At 56.9% G+C, this 27,928-nt stretch overlaps 1 protein-coding gene across 1 annotated transcript in view; it reads left to right on the forward strand.

Moving 5' to 3' along the window:
• The first annotated feature begins 11,218 nt into the window (after nucleotides 1-11,218).
• The window catches only part of CAMKK1 (calcium/calmodulin dependent protein kinase kinase 1), a 52,590-nt gene continuing 35,880 nt past the window's right edge, over nucleotides 11,219-27,928 (forward strand). The window contains exons 1-6 of the mRNA XM_082776564.1: nucleotides 11,219-11,739; nucleotides 19,080-19,127; nucleotides 20,191-20,244; nucleotides 25,438-25,489; nucleotides 25,981-26,114; nucleotides 26,667-26,703. Coding sequence (XP_082632690.1) covers nucleotides 11,296-11,739; nucleotides 19,080-19,127; nucleotides 20,191-20,244; nucleotides 25,438-25,489; nucleotides 25,981-26,114; nucleotides 26,667-26,703 — 769 coding nt within the window. The 5' untranslated portion in view covers nucleotides 11,219-11,295. The remainder of the gene's footprint in view (nucleotides 11,740-19,079; nucleotides 19,128-20,190; nucleotides 20,245-25,437; nucleotides 25,490-25,980; nucleotides 26,115-26,666; nucleotides 26,704-27,928) is intronic.

The raw sequence follows: 27,928 nt of genomic DNA on the forward strand, positions 1-27,928 counted from the left end.
GGTAAACCTGGCAGCAAGCAAAGTGATGTGGGGGTGTAACAAATGACGCTGGCATTAGACCTACTCCAACAGCGTGTCCAGTTAGAGGAAGGGTACAGAGGCAAATAAAGGAGCCAGAAGGCAGAAATGAGAATTTGGGGCTTCTCTCAGCGACCTTTGCAGAGCCATCCCACCCAGACCGTTTCACCCCGACCGCTCCTGCTGTCCCACCCCAGGGGACCGGGCAGCGTCTGGAGGTGGGTCAGGGCAGGTGCAGATAGCATGGAAATGGGAACTGCCCAGGGAAATGTGCTGGGCCTCAGTTCCAAAAGCAGGAAGCAGAGGAATGGGGGTTTATTGTTAGACAGAACTGGTGAAAGGAAAGCCACAAATAGTTTTTGAGTGTCCTGTGGCAGGTACTGGGAGTAATTCACAGGCTTGTGGGCTTTAAGGTCTCTGTGACTGTCTAAGCTAGATCTCCTGGGCCACAAGCGTGGCTGACCTGCCCAGCAGTCTGTCTTGGAGAGTTCAGGTACAGAGGAAGTTATTGCTTCCTCAATAAGCTTCCCAGTTCGTTTGGCTTTTATTAATTTCAAAAGAAGTGTCTTTGTGTTCTGTTTTACAGCCTACCTAATTTGCAAAACTGCTGCTGAACCTCGAAGCGGTAGATGATTATATCCACAATATGTAATAATAATAATACCAGAGGCAAATGTTAGTGATTTGCTGGTGTTACTGGTCAGAAACCTTCCAGGTGAGGTTGCTTCCCTTGCAGGGACCGCAGGTTTGGGGCTGAGCGGGGTGGTGGGAGAGGAACCGAGCAGGAGCTGCGTCCTGGCACCGCTGGAGCACCTGCACATCCCCAGGGCACGGGGCTCACGGTGGCTCCGGCCACGGGGCACATCTTGCTTGATGAGCTTGTGCAGGTGGAGGGAAGAAAGCTGGGCAGAGGTGGGACCCCGTAGGGGATGGATGTAGTGAGAATTATTTGCTGTGCTCCTTTGGCCTCAGGAACAGCTGGAAGTGCAAACAGAGAGGCCAGCACAATTGTGGGACGGGAGCCCTGGGACAGCTCCTGCCCCACACGTGTGACACGCGGTCACCCAGCTGCTCACGTGAATTGAGTTCCTCATTTTTGAGGCTGCGTTTTTCAGTGCTGTTCACACTTCAGCATGGGAACGCTGTCCCTCCTGACGGCCTGGGCCTGTAGTTGAAGTTCAAGTGTGTGCTTAAGTGTTCTGCTGGAGCGGAGCCGACATCTGCAGCGCAGAGACGAGCAGCGTGCGCCGAAACTCGGTGCCTGCACCCAGACTAATTGCTCCGAGACGCGGCCTGGAAGGTGCTGAGCACCCTGGCGAGGAGCCAGAGAGGCTTTTAAACGCATGCTTTCCCTTTTCTCCGCGCTGTTACCAGTTTTGTTCTTTGATTTCTCTCCCCCTGGCAACCAGGAGGATATCTGAGTAGCTAGCACTGTGTAACTCATCTCCCAGCGACACGCCGACCTGCGCCGCGGGGATGTCTCCTGGGACGGCTGTTGGAGCAGGTATTGTTGCCGGTGTCCGAGTCCATTGGCTTTAGGTTTTCTTTTCCTTTTCTGTGCTCTCCTGCCGGGCATGGGCCAGGCCACGCTGCACGAGCAGAGCTCAGAGTGCGTTTGCAACCCACGTGCCAGGTTTCCACGTCTCTGCTTGCTGTTAAACTGCACAGACCGTGGTCGTTTCCCTCCCTCCCTCTTAACCTGGATTTGCGTTCCCCTGCCTCAGTAATTTTTGGAGGCAAACTGGGAAATCCGGGTTGTGGTTTGAAGTGGCACTGTCTGCAGTGCTCTGGACAAGGGGTCTGGGGTCTGTTTGCTCGTGGGGTTTTTAGGGTGGTGTTCTTTAGCTTTGCCTGCTGTGTGCATCAGAGGTGTTACAGCCCCAGCTGGAGACCAGCAAGGAGGTTTTAACTCTGCAAAGGGGCAGCTCTCCGTGTTCTGCCATTGCTGTCAGCTCTGTCCCTGCTTTTTGGGCTGTGGCAGCTCCTTGGTAGCTCAGTGTGCTTCTCTGAGCCGGGAGCGGGGCTCTCCTCCTCCCTCCAGCTGCCAGCAGGAGGGTGAAAGGGTTCCCCCACCTCTTGGCTCGGGGCAGGGTGGAGCAGGGGGTGCTGACTGACTTCTGTACCCTGTTCCCCCGAGGACGGGCTGTGCTGGCTGGGAAGGGCTGCAGGCTGCTGGCTGTCTGCGGCCTTCCCCCGGGAGCAGAGGGGCGGCAGGCTGTCTGCAGGGCAGCCTCCTCAGAGCCCCGAGTGTCTCAGGCTGCCCTGAGCCCAGCCGCAGGCTTTGATGTGATTTGCAGGCGGGATCAGCTCAGACATCCAGGCTGCTGAGCTCTCGGGAGAACAAGGTACAGCTGTGGCAGCCCAGCGGGTGCAGCAGGCTGGCATCCTGTGCTGCCATCCAAAGCACACCTCCCTCAGCAAAGGCACGTCTTCGTACCAGCAGGTTTGTTCCTCTTCCTCCTCTGGCACCTGCTGGCCCCAAATGTGCCTTTTTTTCTTCTCCGTTGCAGCTCTGTGGAGCTGACACAGCTGAGGGATGGCTCACATCTCTGCAGATGCCTCAGAAAGGGTCTGGCCAGTCAGGTACAACTTACAGTGCTTGTCCTGAGCCACAGAAAATGGGGACACTGCCGTGGGGTCCCAGGGCTGCCGGCACCCCAGCCGTGGCTGCCTGTTGCTCTTGGGCTTGCTGTGCAGAGCCAGAAACACAGGAGTGCAAAGTGGGAGCCCCAGGGTGGTGTTTTCACGTGTTTTTCCAGGTAAAGCTGCACCTGGAGAATGTCTCGGGTAGGCTGCGAGGCCTTTTTGTGCTCTGACAAGTGCCTGAAGTTCTGCAGTAGCATTACAGGGGCTGAGGAGAACAGCTTTGTGCCGCAGCTTTTGCCTAGTGCCTCGCTGGATAATCTCCAGTCATTGACCTTGGGGCTTTGAAAGTGCATTTTGGCTTAGAGAGCTAAAGCTTAAGGCTTCAAAGGAGTTGGGAAACCTGCTACCCTTCAGATCTCCGAGCCAGGGGGACAACCCGTGGCTGTCCGCTCTCTCACATCCCTGGAGCCTGTTTGCGGGGAGCCTCCCTGCTTCTGCCCTTGGCCTTGTGCAGGTTAACTGAGGCCGTGCTGGGGTTTCTCAAGATGTGAGGATTATCAGAAGGTGGGAGTTACTCATATGGAAATCCAGCAAATCATTTGAGCTCTGGGTTTGAAGTCCATTTGTCTTACAGCTGCTGCTGCTTTTGTCTCGCTCCGTGTAGCTCTCCCCCGACTCACCTCTCGTCTGGGGGCACGCTGCAGACCTTCAGCACGTGGGTGCTTAGGGATGGGCGCTGGGATTATTTCCCTGATTAAAACTCTTTGCAGAGATCACCTTGGATGGAAATCTGCACTCATATTTGAACCGCCGAGAAGAAGGAAGCCTGCTGTGCTCTGTGCTGGGCGTTTTTATCGGAGATTGGCAATCCTGCAACCGCTGGAAATTAATGTTTTTAAAATGCTGGAGAGACTTCTCACTGCGGCCTTTCACGGAACTGAGCAACTTAGATACAGCCCCTGCAATACCTCCGCATCTCTCACAGGCAGCTGAAAGCTTTCTCCTTATCTGGGAGGGAGATAAACCTCTAAGCCCAACATGTCTAAATGTGAGCTTGTTCTGTCTGGCGGCTTGTTCCGTTTAGTGTGGATGCTCCTCAGACAGCACTGACTTCAGCAGCTTCAGTCTGTGCTGGGAGATCTGAGGCTGCCCAAGGTTTGTGCTGCCAAGCTGTGTTTGTGTTTGACATCTTCCCCAGTCCCACTTTGCTGCTCCTAAACCACCCCGGCCTTGTTCTGCAGCGATTTGCTTTCATACCATTAAACCTTCCCATATTGTGCAGCACCGGGGGATCTGAGCTCTGCCAGCACCTCAGGAGCAGAGGAAACCAGCAGCTGGGACAGGACGGGGCTGCTGGGGAGGAGGCAAGAGGAAAAAATGCTGGTGAGGCAAATAAATTGGAGAGGGGAGGAAAGCAGCAGCCTGGAAGTGTGCAGGCTGGGTGCCAGCGTGCAGAGACACTGCTGTTGGAAAAAAAAAAGCTTGTCTGCACGACCATGGGTTGCTGCTTCCCTCCTCCCTGTTTCTTTACTTCAGCAGCGGGCACCGCAGGCTGCGGGTGAGCTGGCAGCAGCGTTGGGAACCTCTGCCTGTAACCCGAGCAGGCGCGATGCGGGGAGCTGGCAGCAATGCCACGCAACCCGTTCCCTGCCCAAGACTTCTGTAAACTCGTACCTGCAGGAGGAGGGCGGCGTGTTTGCCTCCCTGCTGCTGCTCTCTGCAGCTTTTCAGTCCAGCCAGGCAGAGGAGGAACGCTCAGACCTGAGGTGCCAGCAGGTCTGGTGACTGCCCCACCGGCACTCTCAGGGACGTGTGCTCCTCTTCCCACTTTGAGGTGAGAGAAAAGCCCAGAGGCAAACGAGCTACCTTGGTTACTTTGCTTGCACAACCACCTGTTTACACAGCCCTTCTCCAAAAGGAAACAGCCAGATTTGACAGCTCACTGGGAAAAGCAAACTCAGGCCTGGCAGGAGGACCTGTGCCTTTCCCCTTGGCAGGGGAAATCTTTGCTTCGGGGGAACCTGCTGCCCTGCCGCACAGCCCAGGGGACAGGGGTCACTTCTGCTTTGGGGCTGGAGTCTGGGAGCTCCGTGTGCCTTGGGAAGGCTTTGTGTGTATGTGCCTGACGGGAGGAGACAGGAAAGAGGCCAGAGCCAGATTCACCTCTGTGGTGCCCGAGGAATAGACAGGAGGCAACGGGCACAAGCTGTGGTACAGAAAACTGTAGGAGGCCCCCATGTCCTGAAGCCCTTCCTGGCAGCTCAGCTCCTCAGCAGTGAAAGCCAGACCTCACGCTAGAAGCAGGGGGCAGATGCCCGCTGTTGTCTGCCCCTGCAGAGCGGTTGGTGTGCTGCCTCGCTCAGCGCCGTGCCTTGTGCCTTCCGTTCTGTCTCTCCCTTACTCTCCTCCTCCCTTTCTCTCCGTGCTGCAGGAGGTGATGGGGTTAGATGTGCCCATGGAGGTGAGGACCTTTCGGCTCCCCTAGAGTTCTTGGTTTCAGTTTGCTCATCGCTGCGCCTTCTCTGTGCCAGTTCCCAGGTATCGTTACGGGTGCAGCAGCAGGTGGCCCATCTGAGACAAATCCCTGTCCATCAGGCAGCTTTTTGCTCTGCCATTTACCTTCGCATGGCACAGACATTTGGAAAGCAACGAAGACCCTAAATATTAAAGACTCCTGACTCTGAGGTGGTTATTTTGCTCATGAATCGATTGGGTCTGGCTGCTGCCCTGTTCATTAATACCTTTAAAACAATCCAGCCCTCTCAAACTTCGTGTACTCTGACATTCTCGGGTGTTTTTTGAAGCACCCCCTCGCCGGCTGTTTCAGTGCCACCCCCAGCAAGCTGCTCCCTGCCACGGCTGCCCCCTCTCCAGGGCCTCGCGCTGCCTCTCAGCTCAGCAGGTGCCAGTAACCCGGCCACTTTCCTCCTCCCTGCTCAGCTTTGCCTCCGAGTCTGCTCCCTCTCTGCACAGATCATGCCCCGACCCTGCAGGCAGCCCCCGTGCTGCGAGGACATGGTGCTCAGGCTGTAGCAGGGTGAGCTTTTGGTGGTGCTGGCCAGAAGGCTTTTTTTCCTAGGGGTTATGGGGTTCAGCTTTGCCTATGCAAGCTACAAGTAGTGTTTGGGATATTTGCTGCACTCCTGATGGCTTTTGGAAGAGGAGGTTTGGGGGTGCAGGTTCTGAGGTCCAGGTCAGTCGGGACAGTGCCAGACGGGAGCAAGAACGAGCAGCTCTGAAGCCAGGCTCTCCTTTCTTACTCTTCTGATATCAAACTGTGAGTGATGTGCGTATCCTTCAGCTGTGTGCCTGTGACCTGGCCCAACTCCTCCCTGTTACTGCCCATAGGGTCTCGTGGAGGTAGGGCAAAAGATCCCATGTGGCATGGTCACACAGCACGACCAGGCGCAGTGCTCTCATCTCACACCAACCTCCTCCATCCTCCCGTCTGCAGTGTCTGGGGCTAATGTCAGTCCCGTACAGCAGCCGGGCTCCTCGCCCTGCAAGGCTTTTGTCTCTTGTCCCAAGGGCAAGTGGGATTTGTTTTAATCTGAGGTCAGTGGCAGGAGTGCTGTTGGGCTGTGCTGGCTCCCAGGTATGGTAGGGGTGAGGGGAAGCATTTCTTGCACGCATTTTGCTCACGGTGATGCTGTGCAGGCTCAGTGCCTCCCGCTGGCCATTCCCAGTGCCTCTTGGGCTGTAACTTGCAGACTAACACACCCCAAAGGCACCCTGTGGAGCGAAGGGCTCGTGTTTTACCCCCTTAGTGGCTGTGTGGATGTGCTGAGTGTCACTGCCAGGTGGAGCCGCCAGTCCTCGGGGCGGCCTTGCCACGGGAAATTTCCTGAAGCAGAAACTTCTTCCTTCGGAGTAATTTTTGGTTGATTATTGCTTACATATGCAATTAGTCTAATTGCATCTGATTATGCAAATGTATTTAACCGTATAATTAGAACGTGGGGCGAGGAGGTAGAACGCAGTCGGGGAAGCTGTTGTGAAGCTCCCTGAGCTCAGTGCGCCGTGCGCAGGGCGGTTGTTAGAGCTCCTGCCGTGGGCTGGAGGGTTTGGTTCAGCATCCAGGCAGCTCCAAAACACAGCTCGGTGTGCCAGCAGTTACTGCCAGAGCTGGAATAACACCCTCCATGGTGTAAAGACTTAATTTTTTTTTATATGATATCAGGAGCCTGCTGTTGAGCTCAACCCCGCCGTCTCACATCTGCATGCATGCCTTGCCCCAGGACCAGGAAAGCACAGAGCTGGCTTCATCACCGAGGGGCAGTGAGGAAGAGGAGGATGAGGATGGGATAATGTGTCCTCGGGGTGCTTGTCTTTGTGGCTCGGGGACTGGGCTAGCCCTAAAATGCCCTTTCAACCCCCCTGCCTTGTTAAGGCATGTAGACACTAAGCAAAAGGAGGCAGAAATGACACGTTTCCCAGCTGAAGAAAAGTGGCTGGGAGATGTTTGTTGTCATTCAGGAAATGGGGCAGGGGCAGGGGCCTGAGCCCTGCTTTTCAGGTGTCTCACACGAGCTGGAATCGCAGAAATGCCGTTTCTTGTCATTCAGTGGTTGCTTTTAAAGTTGTGCTAGGAGCTTCACAGGAGCAATCAAAGGGCCTCGCTTTTATGATCTAATTTTCAGCTGTGGCACAACAGCCAGGCTCAGTGCCAAGGACTGGGGAGAGGAAAAAAAGCCGTGAATGATCAGAGCAGGACGGAGTGATTCTCAGCGAGACATGGCTGGGCTCTGCAACGAGGGCCTTGAAAAGCGCGTGGATGGCGTGTGCGTAAAGCACAAACATTGCCTCCTGTTTAGTGTTTGGGTTGTGGGAATTTCTCCTGGTTTTAGTCAGGGGCCTGGACCTGAAGCAGGTTACCCTTTTGCCAGGCACGTGGGCTGCTCTGCTGTCCGGCTGCCCTGATACCTCTGCAGGGTTGTGCTGTCTTTTTGGTTTCGTGTCTCACGTGGGGCTCGTGGCAGCTCAGCTGTTGTTCTGGTGCACGAGGGACAAATCCCCCAGCAGCTCCTACGTCCTGCAGATGTCTGGGCAGGTTGGTTGGGATTTGGGTGTGTGTATCAGGGTGATGCACGTGCATCTCCCTCGTGTCGGGAGTGCCCGAAGTCCTGCAGACCCGGCTGCAGAAAGGGGAGCTCAGGAGACACTCCGGGATGGAAATAGCCGCAGGCTGCAGTGTTTGGTGTGGAGAGACAGCCCGGGCTCTGAAAGGGACTCGCTGACCTAATATTTCAAAAATGTCATCTGAGGAGCACTTCAGGGCTTGGCTGCCCAGCCTCAGACTCGCCGCTTGTCTCCTTAAAGGGAGTTTCTGGTGCTGGCTGACAGCAGCAGAGCAGATAATTAATCCGTGCTGTGCTGAACATCGGGAGGAAACCAAGCAGCAGGTGAGGCAGGGAGGGCTGGGCATGCCTAGGGCTGGGGGACTGACCTGAAGGGTGCTGGTGCTGGAGGTGGCATCCCGTCTGCAGGTCATCCCAGTACGTGGCTGGCTGGAAAACTTGCCCTGACCTTGCTGCTGCATACCAAAGGAGCAGACGAAGCCCTCCGTGCTCTTTGGGACCTCTCTTTTCCCTCTGGGTCTTGCAAAGTCAAGAGGCACCAAATGGGGTCCTAGCAGTGCTGCGGTGTGACGTGCCCCACACTGTCCCTGCGGTCCCCAGGCTGTTGGGAAGGGCACTGCGGGCACCTGAGGAGGTCTCTGGCTCTGAGCAGGGGCAGGATTGCTGCCTGGCTGCTTCCCCTGCAAACTGCGGGTCTGGATCCCGGTGCTCTCTTCTACTGCAGGGCCCCTGGTGCCGGAGCACGGGGCGAGTGTGTGCTCAGGGACAGAAAGGGGAAGCGGGATGGGGCGGGCTGAGCGCAGCATCGCTCCTCTGAGCCTGGGAACTGCGGCACGTGAAGCTCTCAAGTCATTTTCCTGGGCAGCCTGTAGCAAAATCAGGAAATGAAGCTGGAGATGCTGAGCCCAGGGCCCTGTAACCTCCCCGTCCCTCCTGTGAGAACATTTCCCGTTAGCCAAATGGAAACACCAAGCAGCAACCCAGCTTTACCACCTCTCCTTTTTCAGACAGTGCTTGGAAATACGTTATGGAGCAGCAAAATTAATTACGTTTGCTCATCTCCTGCTCCCACGTACAATACAGAGACATTTCTCCAGAATCATATTCCCTCTAAAAGCTTGTTTTCTGCCGTGCTCTGCTCGGTGCCTATGAGGGAAACGTGCAGCCGCTTGATAAATGCACTGCGGAAAACACCGGCGAGGCGGCTGCCTGCCTGCGGGAGAGGAATAGCTGGAGGGAGACCCAGTAAATAAGGTATGTGTAAGTGAATTAATTCTGCTCATATAAGCTTGTTTGCAGCTTCAGCTCCTGTCTGGAGCGCAGTGCCCAGCTCTGCGGCAGCAGATCGCTGTTTGGGAGTGATTGCCTTTTGTCCGGGGCATCCTGCGTGGTGAGGCTGCTCTGGGTGTGACTGATCTGCTCGCTCACAGCCCGTTCGTTTCTGATAGCCTGCTGGAGGATTTAGCTGTGGAAAGGAATCCTTCAAACCAGTAGGATCCGAACCAAGCCTAACTGTACAGATGAACAATTGCTCTCTCGAAGCCTCGCTGGGTTTCTTGCAGAATACTTCCAGCAGCGCTGTGTCGTGCTGCGATGCTGGATGGGTCTGTTCGGTTTGATCTGGTGGACTGGTTATGGGGTTGGTGTGAAGCTGGGAATTACCCGAGGATTCATTTTGGGAGGCCAGCAGGTGAGCTGTGTGCTGCCCCTTCACTTGGTGCTTCCCTGGTCCCCAGTTACAGACGTTTGCCTGGGGAGTGACCAGAAGGGATGGGAGCGACACGGCCCGGCCCTGCAGGTGGAGCACAAGGAAGGCGGCTTTGGGAGGCAGTGGGGCAGCTGCAGGCTGGCCGTGTGCCCTGCCCTGCTGGCCCTGCGTCAGGCCAGAAGCTCTCCAAGTGCAGAGCAAACGCGGCAGGTTTCACACGGGTGCATTTTGAAGGACGGGATCGGTGCTGATCCAGCTCGGGGCTGCAGCTGGCTCTGGGACAGCCTGGTGATAAGGACAAGTTAGGGGGCAGGGGGCTGGGAACGGGGGCTGTGGGGGAACCTGGAGTTGGGGTAGGCTGGAGAGGAGAGGGGAGGTCCTGCCAAGGGGCTGGCACGCTGGTTTTTCTGTGGGGCTGGGGGCTGCTGGAGCCCAGCGCCCCTTCCCCTGCTGCTGCCACCCCCCGCTGCCCGCCTCCTGCTCTGAAAGGATTTGTGCTCGGGGATTGAAGGGTTTAAATATAGTTTTAATAGAAGCTTTTAAAGCTGATTTCACCGTTTCATTACTGCTCCGAGTGACTGACGTTCCTGTCAATTTGTTTCAAACATGCTGCAGAAAAGACAGGAGAAGGGGGGAAGATTATTCCGGGATGGAGACGGAGAGGAGGGAGGTGAGCAGCGGGCCTGTGGGGAAGAAAGAACGTGTCGGGGGGGGATTTTTCCTCCCTGTGGCATGGTGTGGTTGGCATGCGACCCAGGGCTATGCCTGCCATCCAAATTGTCCTCCAGTTTCTGTATTGCTATGGCAGATTTGCTGGAGTTTGGCTGCTGTGCGTCTGCAGGGCACTCGGAGGTCGTCCCCTGCAGCAGCACCCAGCGGGAGATGTTCACCCGAGCATCGCTGGGCAGCTCCAGGCCGGGCTCGATTTCTGCTCCCTGCCCCTGCCTGGGGAGCCTGCCGGTGTTCCCAGCCTGGTGGCTGCCCGCAGCCTCCTGAACTCTCCTTGCCTCCCCTTCCCTGAGTAAACTGAGCGTGCCCAGCGTGAAAGCAGGGCCCTGGGAGTGTTCCCTGCCCTGTGTGGGTATTTATGCACCGCCCGCTCTGCCTGGAGCAAACCAGAGGTTGCAGGCCTCTTCCAAAGGCCAGGACGGAGCCCACGTGCCGACGAGCACAAAGCTGTGGTGAGCTGCAGCCCCGTGCAGCTTTTATGTCCGGTGAGCACTGAGACTGCGGCGTGTTTGCACGTAGGCTGCAGCCACGGGGGCCAGAGCAGACCCCAGACCCACAGACCCGCTTTTAAATCCCACCTCGGCCGGTGAGGATGCTGCACGGGGGAACTGGCTGCTGGGGAGCGAGTCGGTGGCCGTGGCTTGGCTTCCAGGCAGCTCTGTGACACCGCGGGGCCACGCAGGGCAGCGGAGCCTGCTGGGGAGCCCTACATGGCTGTGGACCGGGTGTGCTGCGTGCTGCCTTTGGCCGCGTACCAGCAGCTCCTGTCCCCTGTAAGTAAGAATTGGAGAGGCCATCAGGCTGACCCTTTCCCCTTGGCTGGGGAGAAGCCGCACTTCCCCTTACTGTAAACGCGGGCTGCCCCGCTGGAGCTGCAGAAGTTGTCTCTCTCTGCGTGTCACACAGATAAAATCTCAGCCTTATCGCTCGTGGAAGTTCCTGCAGGCAGCGCAGTGCTCGGCCCTGCCTCTCCTGGGTGGCAGCGCTCACACCTCGCCTGCCCCGCTGGGGGAAGGAGCCGGGGGCTGCCTCGGCTGTGTCTGCTGGGCGCCGTTAGCGCCGTTACCTCTCTGTGCTTCCTTCCAGGTGTCCCGTGGAGCTGCTCCTCGTGCCGCATGCTGCCGGTGAGCACTGGTGTCACCGCTCTGCGCAGCGCTGCCTGAGCCGGGCCCGGCGATGGGGGACTCCCCGACCAGGGGCACGGGCACGCACTGCCCGGACACGCAGCTGGAGCTGGCAGAGCGCGTTGCAGCCATCGCTGTGGCCGTTAGCCCGGACAGGAGTGACCAAAACGGTGAGGACAACGCTGAAGAAAACGACACGGTCTTCACTGAAAACATGAAGGACATCCAGAGAAACGGAGTCAGCGCTGACGTGGGCGCGAAGGAGTTCCTGCCCTCCCAACGGCCGGACGATGCTCACTGGAGGCACGGTTCCAAGAGACCTCTGGCTAGACCTGTCCTGTCCAGCAGGAAGCTGTCTCTCCAGGAAAGATCGTCGGGAGGTTACTTGGCATCGAGCAACTCCCCGGGTTTCGGTGCTTACGCCACGGGGCCGTCACCGCGGATAATGAGGAGACCAACGATCGAGTCCAACCGCGTCTCCATCTCGGATGCCGAGGTAGGCACGTTGCGTGTTCTGCCCCTAACTGCTGCTGGGGGAAGCTGTAACTGCTCACGGCAGCCTGTAGTCTTTTGAAGCAGGAAATCTGAGAGCAGCCTTTATTCTAAGGGGAAAAAATCCCTGAAAACAGGGATTATGCTGGCTTGAAATCGCTGGGCACCTTTACATCCATCCCCACACCTCACACGTGGCTTCTTCAGCCCTCGTGGGGCTGGGACCCCCGGTGTGAGGGGGCCGGGCCCCCTGCTGTGTAGCCGTAGTGTGCAGGAGCCCCGGGAGGCTGCTCAGAGAAAGGGCTGTGGCCAAACGGATTTGCTTTGTGTCCCTGCAGCGCGCGCCCTTTGGGGGTTTATCAGTCAAGGCAGCTTTGCCGCTGGTATTTTATGGATTTAAGCTTCTGGAGATTATGTATCTCCTATTATGTTTTGCCATTATTGAGTGCCTGATTTAATTTTATAAAGAGCTTAAATGCACTGGTGTTTCCTGCTCCTGTCAGGATTTTCTCTTGTCTCGGAAGCGTTCGCACGGCTTTGTAAGAGCAGAGGCAGCTGCGGGCCGTGGCCCCGTCCTTCCGAGGGGTTGCTGTGCTGGCTGCGGCCCCCCCAGGCCCTGTCCTGCAGATGGAACTGAAACTTCAGCAGGGCTTCCTTGGGAACTCAGGGCTGATAGAACTGGAGAAAATGGGCGTTACTTGAAGTAAAAATGTGAAGTTGTACCAGTTGGGAGGATTTTTTACAGAGGGAATGGGCAGCCTGGTGCCCAGTGTCGCTCTCGGGTGCTGCCACACCGCTGCAGTGCTCGTGGGTGCTGCCATGTCCCCCCTGTGATGCCTAAATCCCACTGTGGGTCCTGCCCTGTGTCCTCAGCAGCCAAAATCACCGGAATTGAGACCCGGAGCCTAACACAGGTGGCTTAGTGCTTCCTTCCTGCAGGCAGGTGATTTCCCCGTACATCTGAGATGAAATCGGCCACTGCCCACTGGGAACGTTTGCAAGTCACGGTAGCTGTGAGATGGGTGATGGCTGGGAAGTGGATTTCTGCCTGAGATGAGCTGCAGAGATTGCAGCTCCTCTGACGACAGCCCTGAGCTTTAATAAAAGGGACGGGAGGGCGAGGAGCCAGCTCCTGGGAGCGGCCATGAGCGCTGTGCCAGCGCTCCCCTGCTGCGGTGCTTGGCTGTGCCGGCAGCGGGGCTTGTCCGAGATCTGCTTCCCAGTATCTGCAGTCCAGGGCGAGTCTAGCACGCTCCAAGCTGAAAGGAAATTGAAAATGCTCCGTCTCCTTGCACAGCATTCACATCTCAGGGAGCGATCGTTGCTGCCTTGGGACGGGGATGCTCGGTTAGAAATGTGGGTGCGGAGCCTGCATCCCCCAGCAGTCAGGCAGCTCTGCTTTTACAGGTCACTTTGCTGTGACTATTTGGAGCCTCGCTCCAGTGCAGAGGAGATGCTCAGCAGTGCCGTGCTTCTCAGAAGCCATCGCTCCTGCCAACGGGGAGCGCTGCAGCAGCGGGCGGAGGGGAGGCTGGGCAAGAGCTGTGCGAGGTGCTCAGAGGTACTTGCTCCCCCAGCAGGACCCTCAGGAGCAGCTTGTGGGGCTGGGATCTGTACCCTGTGAGAAACAGCAAGAGAACTGGGAAGATGCACACTTGGTGAGAAGGTTCAGAAGTCTGAGGCTGACCACTCACTAGTGAAAAAAAAGCACGAAATTTGTGCCTGCAAGAGCAGCACCCAGCCTGCCCGCAGCCCAGCTCCAGCAGCTGCTGTGCTACCCGCCAGGTGCTGCTGAGAGCACGGTGCCCGTTCTGGGGCTGGGGGGGGCCCTGGCAGTCCAAACACGAGCTGCACGGCTGGCCGAGATGCAGCAGGAACTCGGAAGAGAAATGAGGAGCAGATTTTAGGTTGCTCCATGCATTTCTTTGGTGCCTTGGTTGTGAGCCGTGAGCGGAGCCTTGCACGTGAGCTGGGAGGAACAAACAGAGCCAGGAGATGGGGCAGAGCTTGTGAGAGCCACTGGGGACAAAGCGTTGGGGTTTTCAGCCCTATGGGGAATAAAATAACCCTGTGGTGAGTAACAGCAGCAGCTGCTGCTAAGCACACCGTGACTCTGTGCCATCCCTTGATCGTTTCGCTGTGTTTCCCAGTGGCTCCCAGCTTCTGGAGCCGAACTGGGCTCTGTCCCCGTCCCCTGCTGCCAGCCCCAACCTCAGGGGGCTGCTTGTGTCAGGGCTGCTGGGCTGGCGGGCTTGAAGCAGACCCAGGGCTTGTTGCCTGGTACAGACAGCTCACGCTCCGCCGAGCAGAGCCACCAATTAGCTAATTGCTCCGAGACGAGGTGTTGGCAGCTGCTGGTTTCTTGCAGCCGCTGCCGATGAGCCTGCAGCTGCCGTAGGAGCTCGGCAAGGGACAGAGCTCATCCTGCTGTCCCGGCAGCGGGGCTGTGCGTTAATTAACCCAATCTGCCCCAGCTCTCTGAAAATGGAGCCGCAATTTTCAAAGCACGGGGCGTGAGGCAGTTTCCCTGCTTGGTTCCCTCCCCTTGTAGGCTCTGTGGCCCGTCCCCTGAAGGTCCCTCCAGCCCCATGCTACTGCGGGGAGTGCCCGTGAGGCCGGCAGGATTTTTCCTTGCTTTTCTCCTCCTTGGATGAGCCCGGCCCTCCTGTGTCCCAGGAAAAGGACGAGAGCCTGCAAACGAGTTCGTACAGCCCTACGGGATCTTGTAGGTCCCCCTATGACCCCATCACCCTGTCTGACAGAGCGTGGCCCACCTAGGGTAGGTTTGGGTGCTGCCTGCTGGGAGCGTGTGTTGGAAGGTGCAGTGCTGCTGTTTTATTCGGCCATCCCAAAGCAACCTTCTGAGGCAGCTGAGAGAACTTCCATTTGGTGAGCAGCCAGCCAGAGCTAGAAATGCCTTTTTTCAGACTTTCTCCCCAGACCTGCCTACACTGTCAGTTGCTTTATCCTCCTCCAGTCTCTGCTGAGCTCTCTGTCCTCTCTTCACACGTTCCCTTCTCTCCCCTGGATCCGTCCTGGCAGCCTGGCGTGGTTCTCCGAGCCCTGGCAGCCCGGCAGGGTCTGTGCCGGGGCTCAGCAGCTCATCCTGCAGCTCCCCGCTGTGCCGTTGGCCCCGCGTCCTCAAGCAGGAGCACAGAGCACAAAAAGGGAATTTTCCTGCACTCCAAGTCCAGAGCTCGCCCCAGAGGCACAGAACATAAATCACTGCCCCGTCCTTCCTTCCCTTGCCTTTCCACATTTTTTTTTTCGTGGGCCTGCTGCCTGCTTGGCTGACTCACCCAGGCCTTCCCTCAAGTCCCGGGAGCAGCCAGGTTTTCTCCACCAGGTTGTGATTTCCTTGCTGGGCACCCAGATAGCCCCCTGAGGGGCTGGGGCAGCCGTGGGACCAGGGTTTCGGCACTGCTGGCCTCCCTGTGCAGCCCCACAAGTCCCCGGCCTCGTTTCTCGCAGAGGTCTGGCTGCGGGGCTCAAGCTGCGGCTCTCTCAAAAAGATGAAGGCACTTGGGGAACATTCCTGCAAAGGAGAATCCCCCCCGGACGCTGCTAATTGCTTTTCCTAGGACTAATTAACCTTTATTTAAAAGTTACATTTCCAATTTGCCTAAAGTTCGGTCTTAAGGGTGTAGGGTGGAGAGGAGGAGAAAGCCCGAAGGCAGAGCTGCGGCGGGGCCGCCTCTGTCCCGCTGGGCTCGCAGGGGCTGGGGAAGCTCTGCTGCCAGGAGGCTGAGCCCAGCCTGGTGCTGAGCTTCGGCATCGTGCTGCCTGCACGGCCCCGGTGCTTCTTTTGGGGCACGTTTCAAACCTGCCTGTCCCACCTCCATGGGCTCCCTGTGCACCCTGCTCTGTCCCTTAGCAGCTTTCTGATTTGTCTTGGTTGCTGCCCCCAGTGCCCTGTCTGGTTTGTGTTTTCACCTTGGCTGGTTTTGGGACTGCTTTCGCTTCCCCCTCCAGCCGGGATGATTTTAAAGCCGCGTTGTCATCGTTAGCGGCTCATAGTTCCCAGTTTTCCTTCCCGTGTTTCTCTCTGAAGCGTGTCTTGATGGAACTCAGCTGCTTGAATTCGGCTTCTTTTAAGGACAGGCTTTTTCCCGGTATCTGTATGTGCGGCCAGCCTAACCCTTTCTGAAGACGCCATCCTTTGGGCATTAGCCCTGCCTCTTCCTTCCCACTCCCCCTCAGTGGGCAGCGAAGGCTCAGTTCTGTTTCTTGGGGTTTGTCACAGCGCTGGCAACAGCGGATTCATGGATTAAGCCCAAACTCTGGCCTTTACCTTGCTTTATGACTTTGTCATTGATTTTTGTCTTCTCTGTAGCTTTGACCTCCCCTCCTCCTCTTGAGCAATACCTTGGACACGCAGTCGAAGGGGGCACCTTGCTTTTAAGGTGGAACAATTCCTGCACACCGAGGTGGGCACCGTGCACTAATTCACCCACGGCCTTCATTAAAATTTAATTTTGTTCACTCTTTTTGTAGCTGCCAGCAGTTGCAGTTACAGGGCCGTGATGCAGTCAGCAGGGCCATGATGCAATCAGCAGGGCCGTACGATGCTCTCTCTAGGAACACTTGGCCCAGAGGTAGGAGTTGGTGTCTGATGAAGGCATCGTACAACTGTCCTGCTCCCTGCAGGAGCCCAAACACCAGTAACAACGCTGCCAGTCCGCAGTGACACATGGCAGGAGTCACCAGAGCTGTCAGCTATGGGCTTCCTGAAAGAAGGACATTAAAAAAAAAGGTAAAAAGCAGCTGTAATGTGGATTGGGTTTTGCTGAGTGGAGCTCCAAGTGCCCAGAGCCTGGCAGCAGCTGTGGGTCTGGCTGGGGACTGCTGCAGAGCTCGGGGGCCGTGCTGCAGGGCCGTGTCCTGCCAGCAGCCTGCCCTTGGATGAGGCCAAGCACAGGGCAGGCAGGCCAGGAGCCATCACCAGAAACTGCTGCTGCTTAGTGGGTGAAAATCATCCCAGCACCAAGCACAGCCCCAGGCCGGGAGGTGAATCTGCTGCCTGGGGCAGCTGTCCCCTGTGTGTCCCTACCCGGGGTGCTGCAGGCCCCTAAAATTCACCGGGCCTTTCCTGCTCCGCACGTCTCGGTGGCGTTGTGCTTTGCACCTTGTCTTCTGCTGGTCTCCCCTCTTGCTGCTTCAAATTCTGATGGATTGGGTTTTGCCTTTGGAAAGATTTTATAAGCTTTGCTAGCGGTGGAGTTAATGCACTGCTGCGGCTCCATTACTCACTGCTGGCTCTTTCTCCCTGTCAGGGCGGTGGAAAAAAAACTTCCTTCGCTGGAAACGAGATGAAGATTTAAATCACTGCCTGTATTCCCGACAAGGCGCTGCTTGCAAGCTTAGAAAGTCATCATTTCCCCGGTCCTTCATTTCCTTCACTGCGATGATGGCTTGCTCTGGAAGGGCTTTGTGCTTCGTGGGGGGGAAATGCCCCAATTGCTGCCTGCTGCACCCGCAACAGAGCGGGGCTGGTGGGGCTGTGCCACCTGCCCCTTCTGATGTGTGCTGGGGGTGCCTGGCATCCCTGCTGCTGTCCTGCTGCTGCTGCTGTAGGCTCCAGGGGTATTTTGAGACTTACAAAAGGTCTGACCAACCTGTCTGTGCACAAGGTGCCAGGCGTGGGGGCTAGGAGTGAGTTGCCAGCCTGCTTTAATGCTTGGCAGTCCCAGAGAGCTGTGGTTTCTAAACACACTGGGGCAGCGTGGCCCAAAGCAGCACGCACCCTGCACACCCTCGGAAACTTCCCCTCCCTCCGTGGCACTTAGGGCTGTCCCCTTGCTGAGTTCTGGGGTAACCCAGGACCAAGGCAAAAACCACTGCAGCGTCCCCACATCTTGGCTGAATGTTTGCACAAGGGTGGGCCTGCAGCACCTCTTTTCCCCTCTCCTGAGGGATGGGGCTTGGTGGTGCTCCGGGGGATGAAGGGCAATGCCTCTGCACCCCCTGGGCCCAGCTCCTCAGTGCCCGGTGCCCTGGCTGTGGGCTCCGTGCTGCTACGTGCCCTGTGTGGGGCAGGCTTGTGGAAATACAGGTGCTTGGGCTCCAGCAGAATGGGATCTCGCCTGAATTTTAGGAGGAGCTCTGCCAGGGCGCGATGGATTTCGCAGGGTTTCTTTTCTTGTTTTTCTGCGAGGCCGACAAACCCACAGCAGTGTGGCGGTGCCGGAAATAATTCTGTGCCTCAACATCTCCTCCTTCCGCTACGAGCTGCTGAAAGGGCAGCCTGACCTTCAGAGCCAGGGAAGGCAGGGGAAATTGAGCCTTTATTACCAAAGTGTGTCAGGGCTTTGGTTGTACCCACAGAACATCGCCCCGTGGGCTCAGCTAAACGGTGCCAAGGCACAGCCCAGCTGCCGACAAGCGGGTAGCAGGAGGAGATGGTTGAAGGAAATCGATGGAGCCGAGCAGACACAGAGCAAGCTCCTGGCCTGGGCTGACTCCTCGGCACCCAGTGGGCTGAGCTCTGAGGCCTCCAGTGCCAGGAGCTGGTTGGCACCTTGTCTTCAGCGTATGGATTCCTCAGCCATGGCTGATCTCCCCGCTGGTGGTGCTTTTTAACTCGTTCATGTCTCAGCTGCCGCAGCGTCGTGCAGCAGAGAGCTGCAGGGGGTCACCCAGCACCAGCACAAAGTCTGATTTCCTTCTTGTACTTAATGAGGACGGAGGGGTCAGCCCCAAGCGCAACGAAGCTGCAGAGCTCTCGCTACCTCGGTGGGAGAAAAAGCATCTTCCTTTAGGTAGTGCAGTGCTGAAGGCAGCCGTGGATTTAGCACGTGCATCAATTTTTAGTAGTGCATTAATTACAACCCCGCCAAGGCCATCAGCCTGCATCCACCACCCGTCAGCTCCTGGAGCTGTGGAGCTCGGTGGCTTGCAAACCGAGACCAGGCCTGCTTCGGGGGGCTTTTATTTCAGTACTGTCAGCTGAGGGGAATCCCTTATTCATTGTGTTGCAGAGGAGCGTGACTGCGTTTTCCCTCAAAGAGCAGCCCCCAATTCACCTGGGCTCTCCGTGTGCAGCCAGGCTGTGCCGGGTGTCTGTCCCCGTGGTACAAAAGCTGCTGTCGGATGTGGTTGGGGACTGTAAAGGGCCAGGGTTTGTGGGGCTGAGCCTGGCGCAGCGCTGGTGCCTCGGGGCTGAGGTGCTGCTGCCAGGAGCTGGAGCTCAGCTGCCAGCAGTGCTGTGCTGGTAGGGGAACGGGGAGCGGTTGGAGTGAGCCTCAGTCTTCCATTGTTCTGCACGCTGCCTCTGCTTGGTACTGAATCCAACTCTGTCATTTTCTTTTACCGATACCCTAATTTTCTTCTCCTTTTGATCCGCAGGACTGCGTGCAGTTAAACCAGTACAAGCTGCAGAGTGAAATCGGCAAGGTACGTTCCTGGAGCCTGCCTCTCGCAGGGACCTGCGTGCACACATAGGTACGGGTGGGAAGTCTGCGCCAGCCCCAGGGATCTTAGTGGTCAGCCCTTCGGAAACCCGCGTTTGTTTTCTTTGGGGCTTTTATGTTTGTCTGTTTGCCTTGTTGGTTCCAGCAAGTTTTGTTCAAGGTCAAAGTTGAACCACTTCCTCGGAATCTACGTTTGTTTTCCTTCCCCCTGGAGGTGGTTACGTTGGCTTTCTTCCAAGGGATTTGCTTACCGAATGTGACACTAAGTGCTTTTGATGCATAAATACAGCCCAACAAGGGGGAAAATAAAAATAAAAAATCAGGGCAGGTGTTTGGTCCTCGCCAGGACTGGTTTAAGTTTTTAATTCTGTGAACGAGCTGCTGGTTTAGTCGTAGTCCCCGCTTCAAAGACGCAGAAGGGCTCAGAAGAGATTCCTCCAAAGTTATTTGGAGGTCTGGGCTGGTGAGCAGCAGCTCAGACCCCTGAAGACCCCAGACTCCTTCAGCCTGACTGAAGGAGTGCGAGGTGTTCCCCCAGCAGCAGGCGTGCTCCTGCCTCCTTCCCTGCACCCCGAGGTTAGCAGGGGGCCTGCTGGACCTGCTGGCCTGGATCAGCTGGGCGGCTTGTCCACCTCCCGTGGGGCCTGGACCTTCGTCCCAGCGCCCCGTGAAGTCAGGAGCGGTGTTGTGAGGGCTGTGGTGGTCATCCCACTGCTTTATCCTACGGGCAGCTGTCGGGGTGATGCCTTGCCACAGTCTCCTGCTGAAAATGGACTTGTGCCGGAAAGCTGTCCGGGCAAAGTTTCCAACCTTGCACCAGAAATCATCAGCTGAAATGATTCGATCTCCTCCCTCCCTGTTTTTGACTTGAGACGGGCAGGAGGCGATGAGCTATCGCACCCCTCCTCCTCGGGGCATTACTGATCCTCAGCAAGTGCCCGTGGTGCCACCAGGGCTGCCACAACGTGCTGGGTGGTGCTGTGCCAGCCTCGAGCAGCAAGGAGGCAAGGTGCTGAGCTGACGGTGCCACTTGTTTTTATTTCTAGGGCTCCTACGGTGTCGTAAAGCTGGCCTACAACGAGAACGATGACAAGTACTACGTGAGTGTCTCTGCTTTCCTCACTGCTGCTGTCGCTGCTCCCCATTCCCTGCTGCACCCCTGGGAGCCGCATCCCCCTTGTGCTGCTTTTAGCAGATGCATTTCTCATCTGGGCAGCACGCAAGGCACCAAACCTCCCCGTGGGGCACGGAGCAACGTGCTGCTGGCTGCGCACCTGCCTGCACGCACACACGGCGAGAGGAAAACGGGGTGGGCTGCGTTATGCAACACGCAGGGACCTCGGAGGCAGGCTGCAGAAGCGTGCTGCTGAGCTGTCCTGACATTGCTGGCTGTGAAGCAGGTCACCTGGAAGCAGAGGCGTGTGTGGGCGGTGGGGTGCAGCACCTGCTGTGTGTTGGAGGCTCAGCCCACAGCGAGCTCGCCTGTCTCCTGAGGACACCGGCGGGTTCAGCAGAACGATGCCGAGCAGTGCCTGGCTCTGCGGGGTCTCACCCCCCTTGCAGGATGCCTCCCCACGCACTGGACGGGGCTGCAGGTGTCGGATGCAGTGCAGAGAGTGCTTCTGAATGCTTTCCTGAGCCGAAGCCAGAGTTGAAGGGCTTGGGCTTCAGAAGGGCTGCTTACACAGAAGGCTCCTCATCTGTCAGTCCCATTTCAGAGGCAGGCAAATCCGAAAGGTCCCAGCTGGGGTTCAGCGTGTCGGCGCTGGGGCCAGCACGTGGCCGTGCTGCTCTCCCTGCTGTGATGGAGCAGCCTCAGGGTGGGAAGGGGCCCATCAGGGTGCCTGGGCACACTCGTGCACTGCTGCCTGCCCCAGGTCACAGCCGTGGGGCTGGCAGTGACTGCAGGCAGCCCCACTGTTCCCCAGCTGGTTTTTCCCCCAGCCCTTGGATTTACAGGTGATGGGGGGGCTGGGGGGCAGTTGCGTGCCTGTCTGTAGCCCTTCTGTGCTAGCATCAGGCGTGACACTGCAGGAGGAACACCGTGAAACGAGGGATGGAAGAGATGAGACAAAAATCTGGAAGGGGTGCCCTGAAGCTGGCCCAGCAGAGGAGGCGCAGTCAGTATGGCTCTGCGATTCTTTCCATCCCCGGTGCCTTCCAGGCTGACTCACCCAGCGCCCTGGAGCGCTGCTGTTTCCACCAGCTCCCTTCCTCTGCTGCCCTCCCACTGCTCCCTCTGGTGCCTGGAGCGACACGGCTTTGCCCTGCTTCTGTCTGTGCCCTCAGCCTGCCCAGGGTGAGCAGCACGGAGCAGCTCATCACGTCCCCTTTATTGCTGTGATCACCTTTTTTTTCTTGGAAAATCGTGACCTGTGCGTTTTGGCATCGACTTTTGGTGGTGGGAGTCACAGTGCTGCTGAGAGGGGCAGGGCAGCCCTCCCACTGCAGGAGGGGAGCGTGGGTGCTGCCTCTCCCGGTGGTTTGGATGCCGATTAATGCCGGGGCTGTAGATGGAGCTGCTCAAATCAAAGCCAAAAGTGAAAGCCTGCATCCAGGCTAGCCTGACGTGTGTTAGTTAATCCCTGCTTAATCTCCATTTCTTCTTCTAATCTCGACACACACTCCAAAGCTACTGCAGCCGCAGTGCCTCCCGTGTCAGGATGCTTCTGTGTCAGCCTCACCGCCCGGTTTGCTGCCCAGTTTGTGCCCTGTGATCCACCCCAACCCTCTTCTTGTGGGGTCAAGGCAGGGGCTGGGGCAGCCTGCAGCAGGGACCTGCAGCCACCTGCATTTCGTTGCTGTGCACGTAAGCAGAAGGGAGGGGAGAGGGCAGACGGCTGCCCTGCAGGGGACAGGCTGCGATGCTGCCGCCTGAATTTCGTGTGTGTGCGCTCATCTGTCAGCTGGGGCAGTGCTGGAAGGCAGTAACAGCTAACGAGAGGAGATCAGGCCTCGGCTGGCATTTGGTCAGCAGCCCCACTGGTTGATTCATGTGGCATGAGGCCAGGATGCTGCTGCCTGCTTTATTTTCCAAGCAAGCCTGCTGAGATAAAAAGGAGCCAAACTTTAAAGCTGAATAAATGATTCTGGGGTGTAATTCAGAGCGTGACACCCCGATCCGTGCTGAGGCGCAGGGCCCTTTGCTAGTTCTTTGCTTAACTGCAGAACTTGGAGGTACCATGAATTGAATTTAGCTCCTGACAAAGTGAGTGGAAAGATTTCTCTTGCTTTAATGAGTTTTGGGTCTGGCCTAGACCTAGGAAAAACTCCCATTGCCACATCTGGGAAAAACGTAGATGGGCTGCATTTATCCTGTGGGCTGTCTGACCTTCCATTACCGATCAGAAAGTGCTTCCAGGAGCTGCTGGGAAGCTGCTGATTTACACCAGTGGATGCAGGGAACACAGCCTGGGGGAATGGAGCAGCCAGCACTGGGTATGTGACTGGTGCCCCCTTCGAGGAGGAGCCCCCTGGGCGGCAGAGCTGGCTCCTGGAGCAGAGCCCCCGCCACGGCGCTGGATTCTGGCTGCTGGGGAGCGCGAAGGAGCCACAGCAGCGCCTGCAAGGCTCTGCCAAGGAGCTCGTCACAGCTGGAAAGGTTTCGGTGTCACAGTTTGCAGGAGATGCTTCGACAGTGAGTAGGGGAAAAAAGGCCAAAAAAAAAACCAAAAAAAGCCAAGCTCTGCGAAAGAGCAGCAAATAAAAAGTGAAGGCAAATGTGTCCAGGCGGAGAGGGAGTTGGGAGTCATTGTGCTGATGGAATTTGATTCTGCCATGCCTCAGGTCATGGCTCCTTCCTCTTTCCAATCTCTAAATCAGCTCGCAGAGGAGAGTGGTTATGATGGACATTTGTTACGCTGGTTCTGGACAAAAGCAATGGCATGGGAGCTTGTCAGGGAGTTTCCATTTTTTTCCTCTTTTAATCCGGTTTCCTAAGAAACAAGATTTGTGTGGTGCGCTCTGCCTGCCTCCATCTCCCAACCTTTGCATTGAAGGCTCTTTCCTATGGCGTGGCAATGCTGGGGACAAGTTCCTCCCAGGCTGATGAGCCCAGAGAGCTGAACGAAATGCTACTACCGAAGAAGAGTGGCCAGCAGCAAGCCTTGAGCCTTGCCAGCCCCCTAGAGCTGGGACGGGGAGGACGGGAAGGCACAGCTCCTGCGTTCCTCACCCTCTCACATACCTGCCAGCTCTGCTGCAGTGCGCTCAGGACCAGGGAAATCATTTCTGGCTCACTCTCACAGCCAGTGCCCTCCAGTAGCAAGGAGCTGGATTGCTCAGCATTAAAGGGGGAGCCAGATTTTGGGGGCCTGGCGGCTGAGCCTGTCTGGTTTAGGCTTTTCTTTACCCACACAGCATCTCTCTTGTGAGCTCCAAGCTGTGGGGTGCTAGGAGGGAGAGCAGGAGCCTGAGCTAAGAAAGGCACATGGAGAAGGGCACGGGGTTCCTGCTGCCTCTCGGAGGGCAATGCCACGGGCTGTGTCCATGTGTCACTCAGAAGGAAAGTGGGCACAGGGCACGTGTAGGGAAGTCTCCAAGGCTCCCTGTTTCCCTGAGGAAGCCGAAGCAATGCTTACCAGTGCGAGGGGAACATCCCTCGGCCTGGCTCTGAGCTGATTCTTTATCAGGAAGGCATCAGCTGAGTAATTAGCTCTGCCTGCCAGTGGAAATGTCGCTGGCACTTTGAGGCTGGGAGCCCGGAGGAGCAGTTTGCTGAGCAGCCCTGTGCCTGCCCCTTCCGTGCAGCCACAATTAGCGGGGAAGCCTCGCCCCGCCAGCTCCTGCTGTAATTAGTGAAGCTCCTCTGCTGTGTGCGCTCATCTCTGCTCCTCTGACAGTTCAGTGCCTCTGCCCTGCGGCACGACCGGGTTTGTTTCTGTCTGGAAGTGCAGGGGGCAGGTCCTCCTCTGACCCAGCCCTGCTCGCGTGGTGGCAGCTACCCAGGCTTTGGAGGTGGTGTGAGCACGTCCAGAGCTCTTGTGCCCTCCGTTTCTGGCCACAAAAGCAATTTGTGTCGTCGTTAGTGCCCCTCTCTGTCCCTTTTGCTGCCTTCCCCCCTTCCCAGAGCCTGCCCGAGGGCTTCAGCTCCTGGGGCTGGATTCCCCACAGCGTGGTGCAGCCGGCAGCTTCCTGCAGCAAACTGCGTCTTTGGGTTCTTGTTTCTCTGAGCTCCGTTGCCAGAGGGCAGACAAGACCCAGGTGGCCAGGGGGAGCCTTCCAGAGGGTTTTGCCGGATCAGTAGCAAAAATAAAATAAAAATAACAAGTATAAAAAAATAAAACCTGATTATATCACGAGCTGGGAGCAGTGGGAGTCCGTTTGGAGGGTGGGATGTGGGGCACATGGCAGCGTGATGCCAGCAAGAGCAGCTCCAGGGAGCTCCCCAAAACTTCTCACTGACCTGCCCCTGCTGCGTGCATTAAATAGGGGCAGCGTGTGCAGCCTGCCCCCGTGGCATTCGTGCACAGTTCCTTGGCATTTGACCGTGTCCTGTGGGAGTCCTTAGCTAATTGTATCTCACAGGGCTCACCCTGCTGGGAACGAGGGGTTTGGATGCTTAATTAACAGGAGTAATCACCCCTGCGAGGGGATGGAGCCGTGCCCTGACGTGCTGCTCTCCTGGGCCCTGTGGGGCTGTGGGAGCAGCCCTTGGAAATTTGTTAGTGCTCAGGGAGCTGGGGGCACAGCAGCGGGGCACGCTGCACGTCCTCTGCGTGGCTCTGGGACGGTGAGGAAGGCCTTACGGGGCAAAAAAAGGTCTGTGAGAAAGCACGAGGCCCCAGGCAGAGCTGGGTTAGGGGCCGTGTCCTCACCTACCCCGACTGTGTGCTGTAGGATGAAGGGATGGTAGTGGTGTGGCTGTGATGCTCCAGCTCTTTGGCTTCATAGACCTTCTGGCGAAGCAAAACATCAGGTGGAGTAGCCTGGAAGCTGCTCCGACCTGCAGCACGGCCATCGGACCATCCAAAAAGCCAGGTCTGTAAAGCTCTGCGAGAGGAGCACACCCCTTCCCTTGAGCTGTGGCCCAGAGTGCAGAAATCGGGCTCATTTTCTTGGGTCCAATTTAAAATAAATCAAACCCAGTTATTTTTTCCATGGGAAAAAGACAAATGAAGCAAGCAGCAGTGCCTTTAGGAAGGCCTGTGGCAGGGTGTGCCTGCGGTGGCCGCCTCTAACCAGGAGCCTTCTGCCCTGAGCCGAGGGCAGAGCCGAGCCAGCCCCGGCCTCACAGCACCGAGCGTTTGGGGGCTCTCGGCTGGCTTTAATTCTGCTTTTTCCTCTTCCTCCAGGCCATGAAAGTCCTCTCCAAGAAGAAGCTCCTGAAGCAGTACGGATTTCCACGTGGGTATCTCACCCTTGGAGGCCTGCTGTCCTCAGCCAGGCACAGCGCTGCCTGCCGGGGCTGCGGGACGAAAGCTCCCCGAGGGGCTGGGGGCTGCTTAAAGTGCAGTAGTGAAAGGCCAGGCACGGATAAATTCAAAGCACTCGGTAATTAGGTTCCTGGCTTTGATTTTCGGAGTCTTTGAAGTGCTGGCTCGTCCCGTTCGCCACCTCTGAAGCCTGACAAAGTGCTGGGAGCTGGGCAGGGCAGGGCAGGGCAGGGCCCCTCCTCCCAGGGGCTCTTCTGCCCCCTTAGCACCCGGCCCCGGTGTCAGACAGACCAGGCTGGGCAGCCAGCAGGAGCTGCTCTCAGTGTGGCTTGGCAATCCCTCTTCAGGGTGGGGACTGCAATGCTTTGGGGCGGTAATAGGGTGATGAGATCTTCCCCTCATGCAGTGGCTGCTCTCTCCTGCATGCCAAGTGACTTCCTGACTCTGTTCTCACATCCGCAGGTCGGCCTCCTCCTAGAGGGTCTAAAGCATCCACCGGAGAGCAGCCAAAGCCGATGGCACCGCTGGACAGAGTCTATCAGGAAATAGCCATATTAAAGAAACTGGACCACGTCAACATCGTTAAGCTGATAGAGGTGAGCTACTGCCGCAGCCTACGCCGCACTGAAACAGATCTGGTTTGTCTTGTGGCAGGAGGACGCTTCTCCAACTGCCCCTACTGCAGCCAAAATTGTTTTAAAATGGGCGTTCAACAGCTAGGTTGGTGATTTTGAGTAAGATCACAGAGATGTGTACGACAAACTGACACACTTTGGTGCTGTGCTGAGTGAAGGCAGCTGGGTGAGCTGGTGGAAACAGCAGCAAGCTCTGAGCAGACAGGCCCGGGAAGGTGCACACATGCCACGCTTCGTTTCTGGTTTTGATAATGGCTGAACTCAGACCAGGATAAGCAGTTTCTACAAATATTGGTGGAAACCCTTTTTTTTTCCTGGTGACAGGAAAATTCATGTCCTCCAACACCGTGCCCCCCTCTCAGGAACCTCTAAATATCAGCACAAGTCTTCCTTAATGCTCTGCACCTCAGCACAGCACACAGGGAGCAGTAAAATGTTGTTTGATTAAAAACGACTCTTTCCCTGCTGTTTTCTTACTCCCCTCTCCCCTTATCTCTCTGTTACCAATTGCAGGTCCTCGATGATCCTGCAGAGGACAACTTGTACATGGGTACGTGAGTCCTTACAGGCTAACAGAACCGTCCGGGCTTTAGACCTAGTGGTGCAAGTAACTCGTGCTGGGACTCGGGGTCAGTACCAGGAGGAAACTTGTACCAACTTGAGCAGAGGTATTTCTTCTGAACAGTGAAACACCTGTAAGGGCAGCTGAACTGGCAGGGCTACAGAGCTGCACGCGTCCCCTTAACATAAAGGCACTACAAAGGTGTGACCGCAGCTCTGCCCTCCCCTCTGTGTATGCCAGAGCCAGGAGAGAAGGGAAAAGTGCAGGAGAGCTTCTTGTTCTCTCGGTCTGAGGTCCATCTCTCTGAACTCCTGTACGCTGTGGATATTGGTGGTGACTGAAGAAAGCTGTCTCAGGATGTTCCCTGTGCCCCCTGCAGACACGCTCACCTCCTGATGAGCCTTGAGACCTTCTTAGCCTAATCCTTGCCCTGGGTGTCCCGATGGAAGGTCACAGCTGACTCTGCATTTATGCCAGGGGTGGGAAAGTGCCCTCCATCCTGTCTTCCTCTCCCTAAAACCTTGGGGGTGCCCCGATTTGGGCAAAACCCCCAGGGACAGGCCTGGGAGCATCTAGGGTGCAGAGCTGCTGAGATGAAGACATCTGCCCTTGTTAAATCTCTGCTCACCGGTAGCGTTCCCTGATGAGACAGGCTTAAAGGCTGCTTCTCGTGAAATAATTATGGGATGCTTTTTAAGCTGCTTCTGCAAGGCATCTCTGCCTAGCAAGTGAAGCTATTTGCCTCCGAAGGGCCAGCCTTCCCTGCTGCTGGAGCCCCGTAGCCCTGGTGTGGTGCTGGGTGCTTTTGGCTTCTGCAGGGCACGAGCTGGGTGCCATTAAATGTCTGCTTCAGTTTGTAGAAGGGGGCAGAGCTTCCTCAGCCAGCCTGCAGCTGGCTGCCAAGGCAGTGTTCCCATCACCACTGCTGTCATGCTCCCTGTGGTTTTGTACCCCAGCTTTCTGGGAGCTGAGCGGGGCAGGGGCTGCAGAGGAACGTTTCCCATCCGAGGGAGCCAAGGGGCCCAGCCTGGGGCTAGGAGACCTCAAACATCTTCCTTGGTTTTCTGCAAGTTGCTTCATATCCTAGCATTGCTACCAATACTTGGTAAAACCCCAGTAACTGCTGCCACAGGACCAGAAAAACCCCCAGGGCCGGGGCAAGTCCCTATTCAACCCCTGCTCAGACACACAAACCCACATGCCCTACAAGCCT

This window comes from Aythya marila (assembly GCF_965140915.1).
Source record: "Aythya marila genome assembly, chromosome: 20".
NCBI classification, from domain to species: domain Eukaryota; kingdom Metazoa; phylum Chordata; class Aves; order Anseriformes; family Anatidae; genus Aythya; species Aythya marila.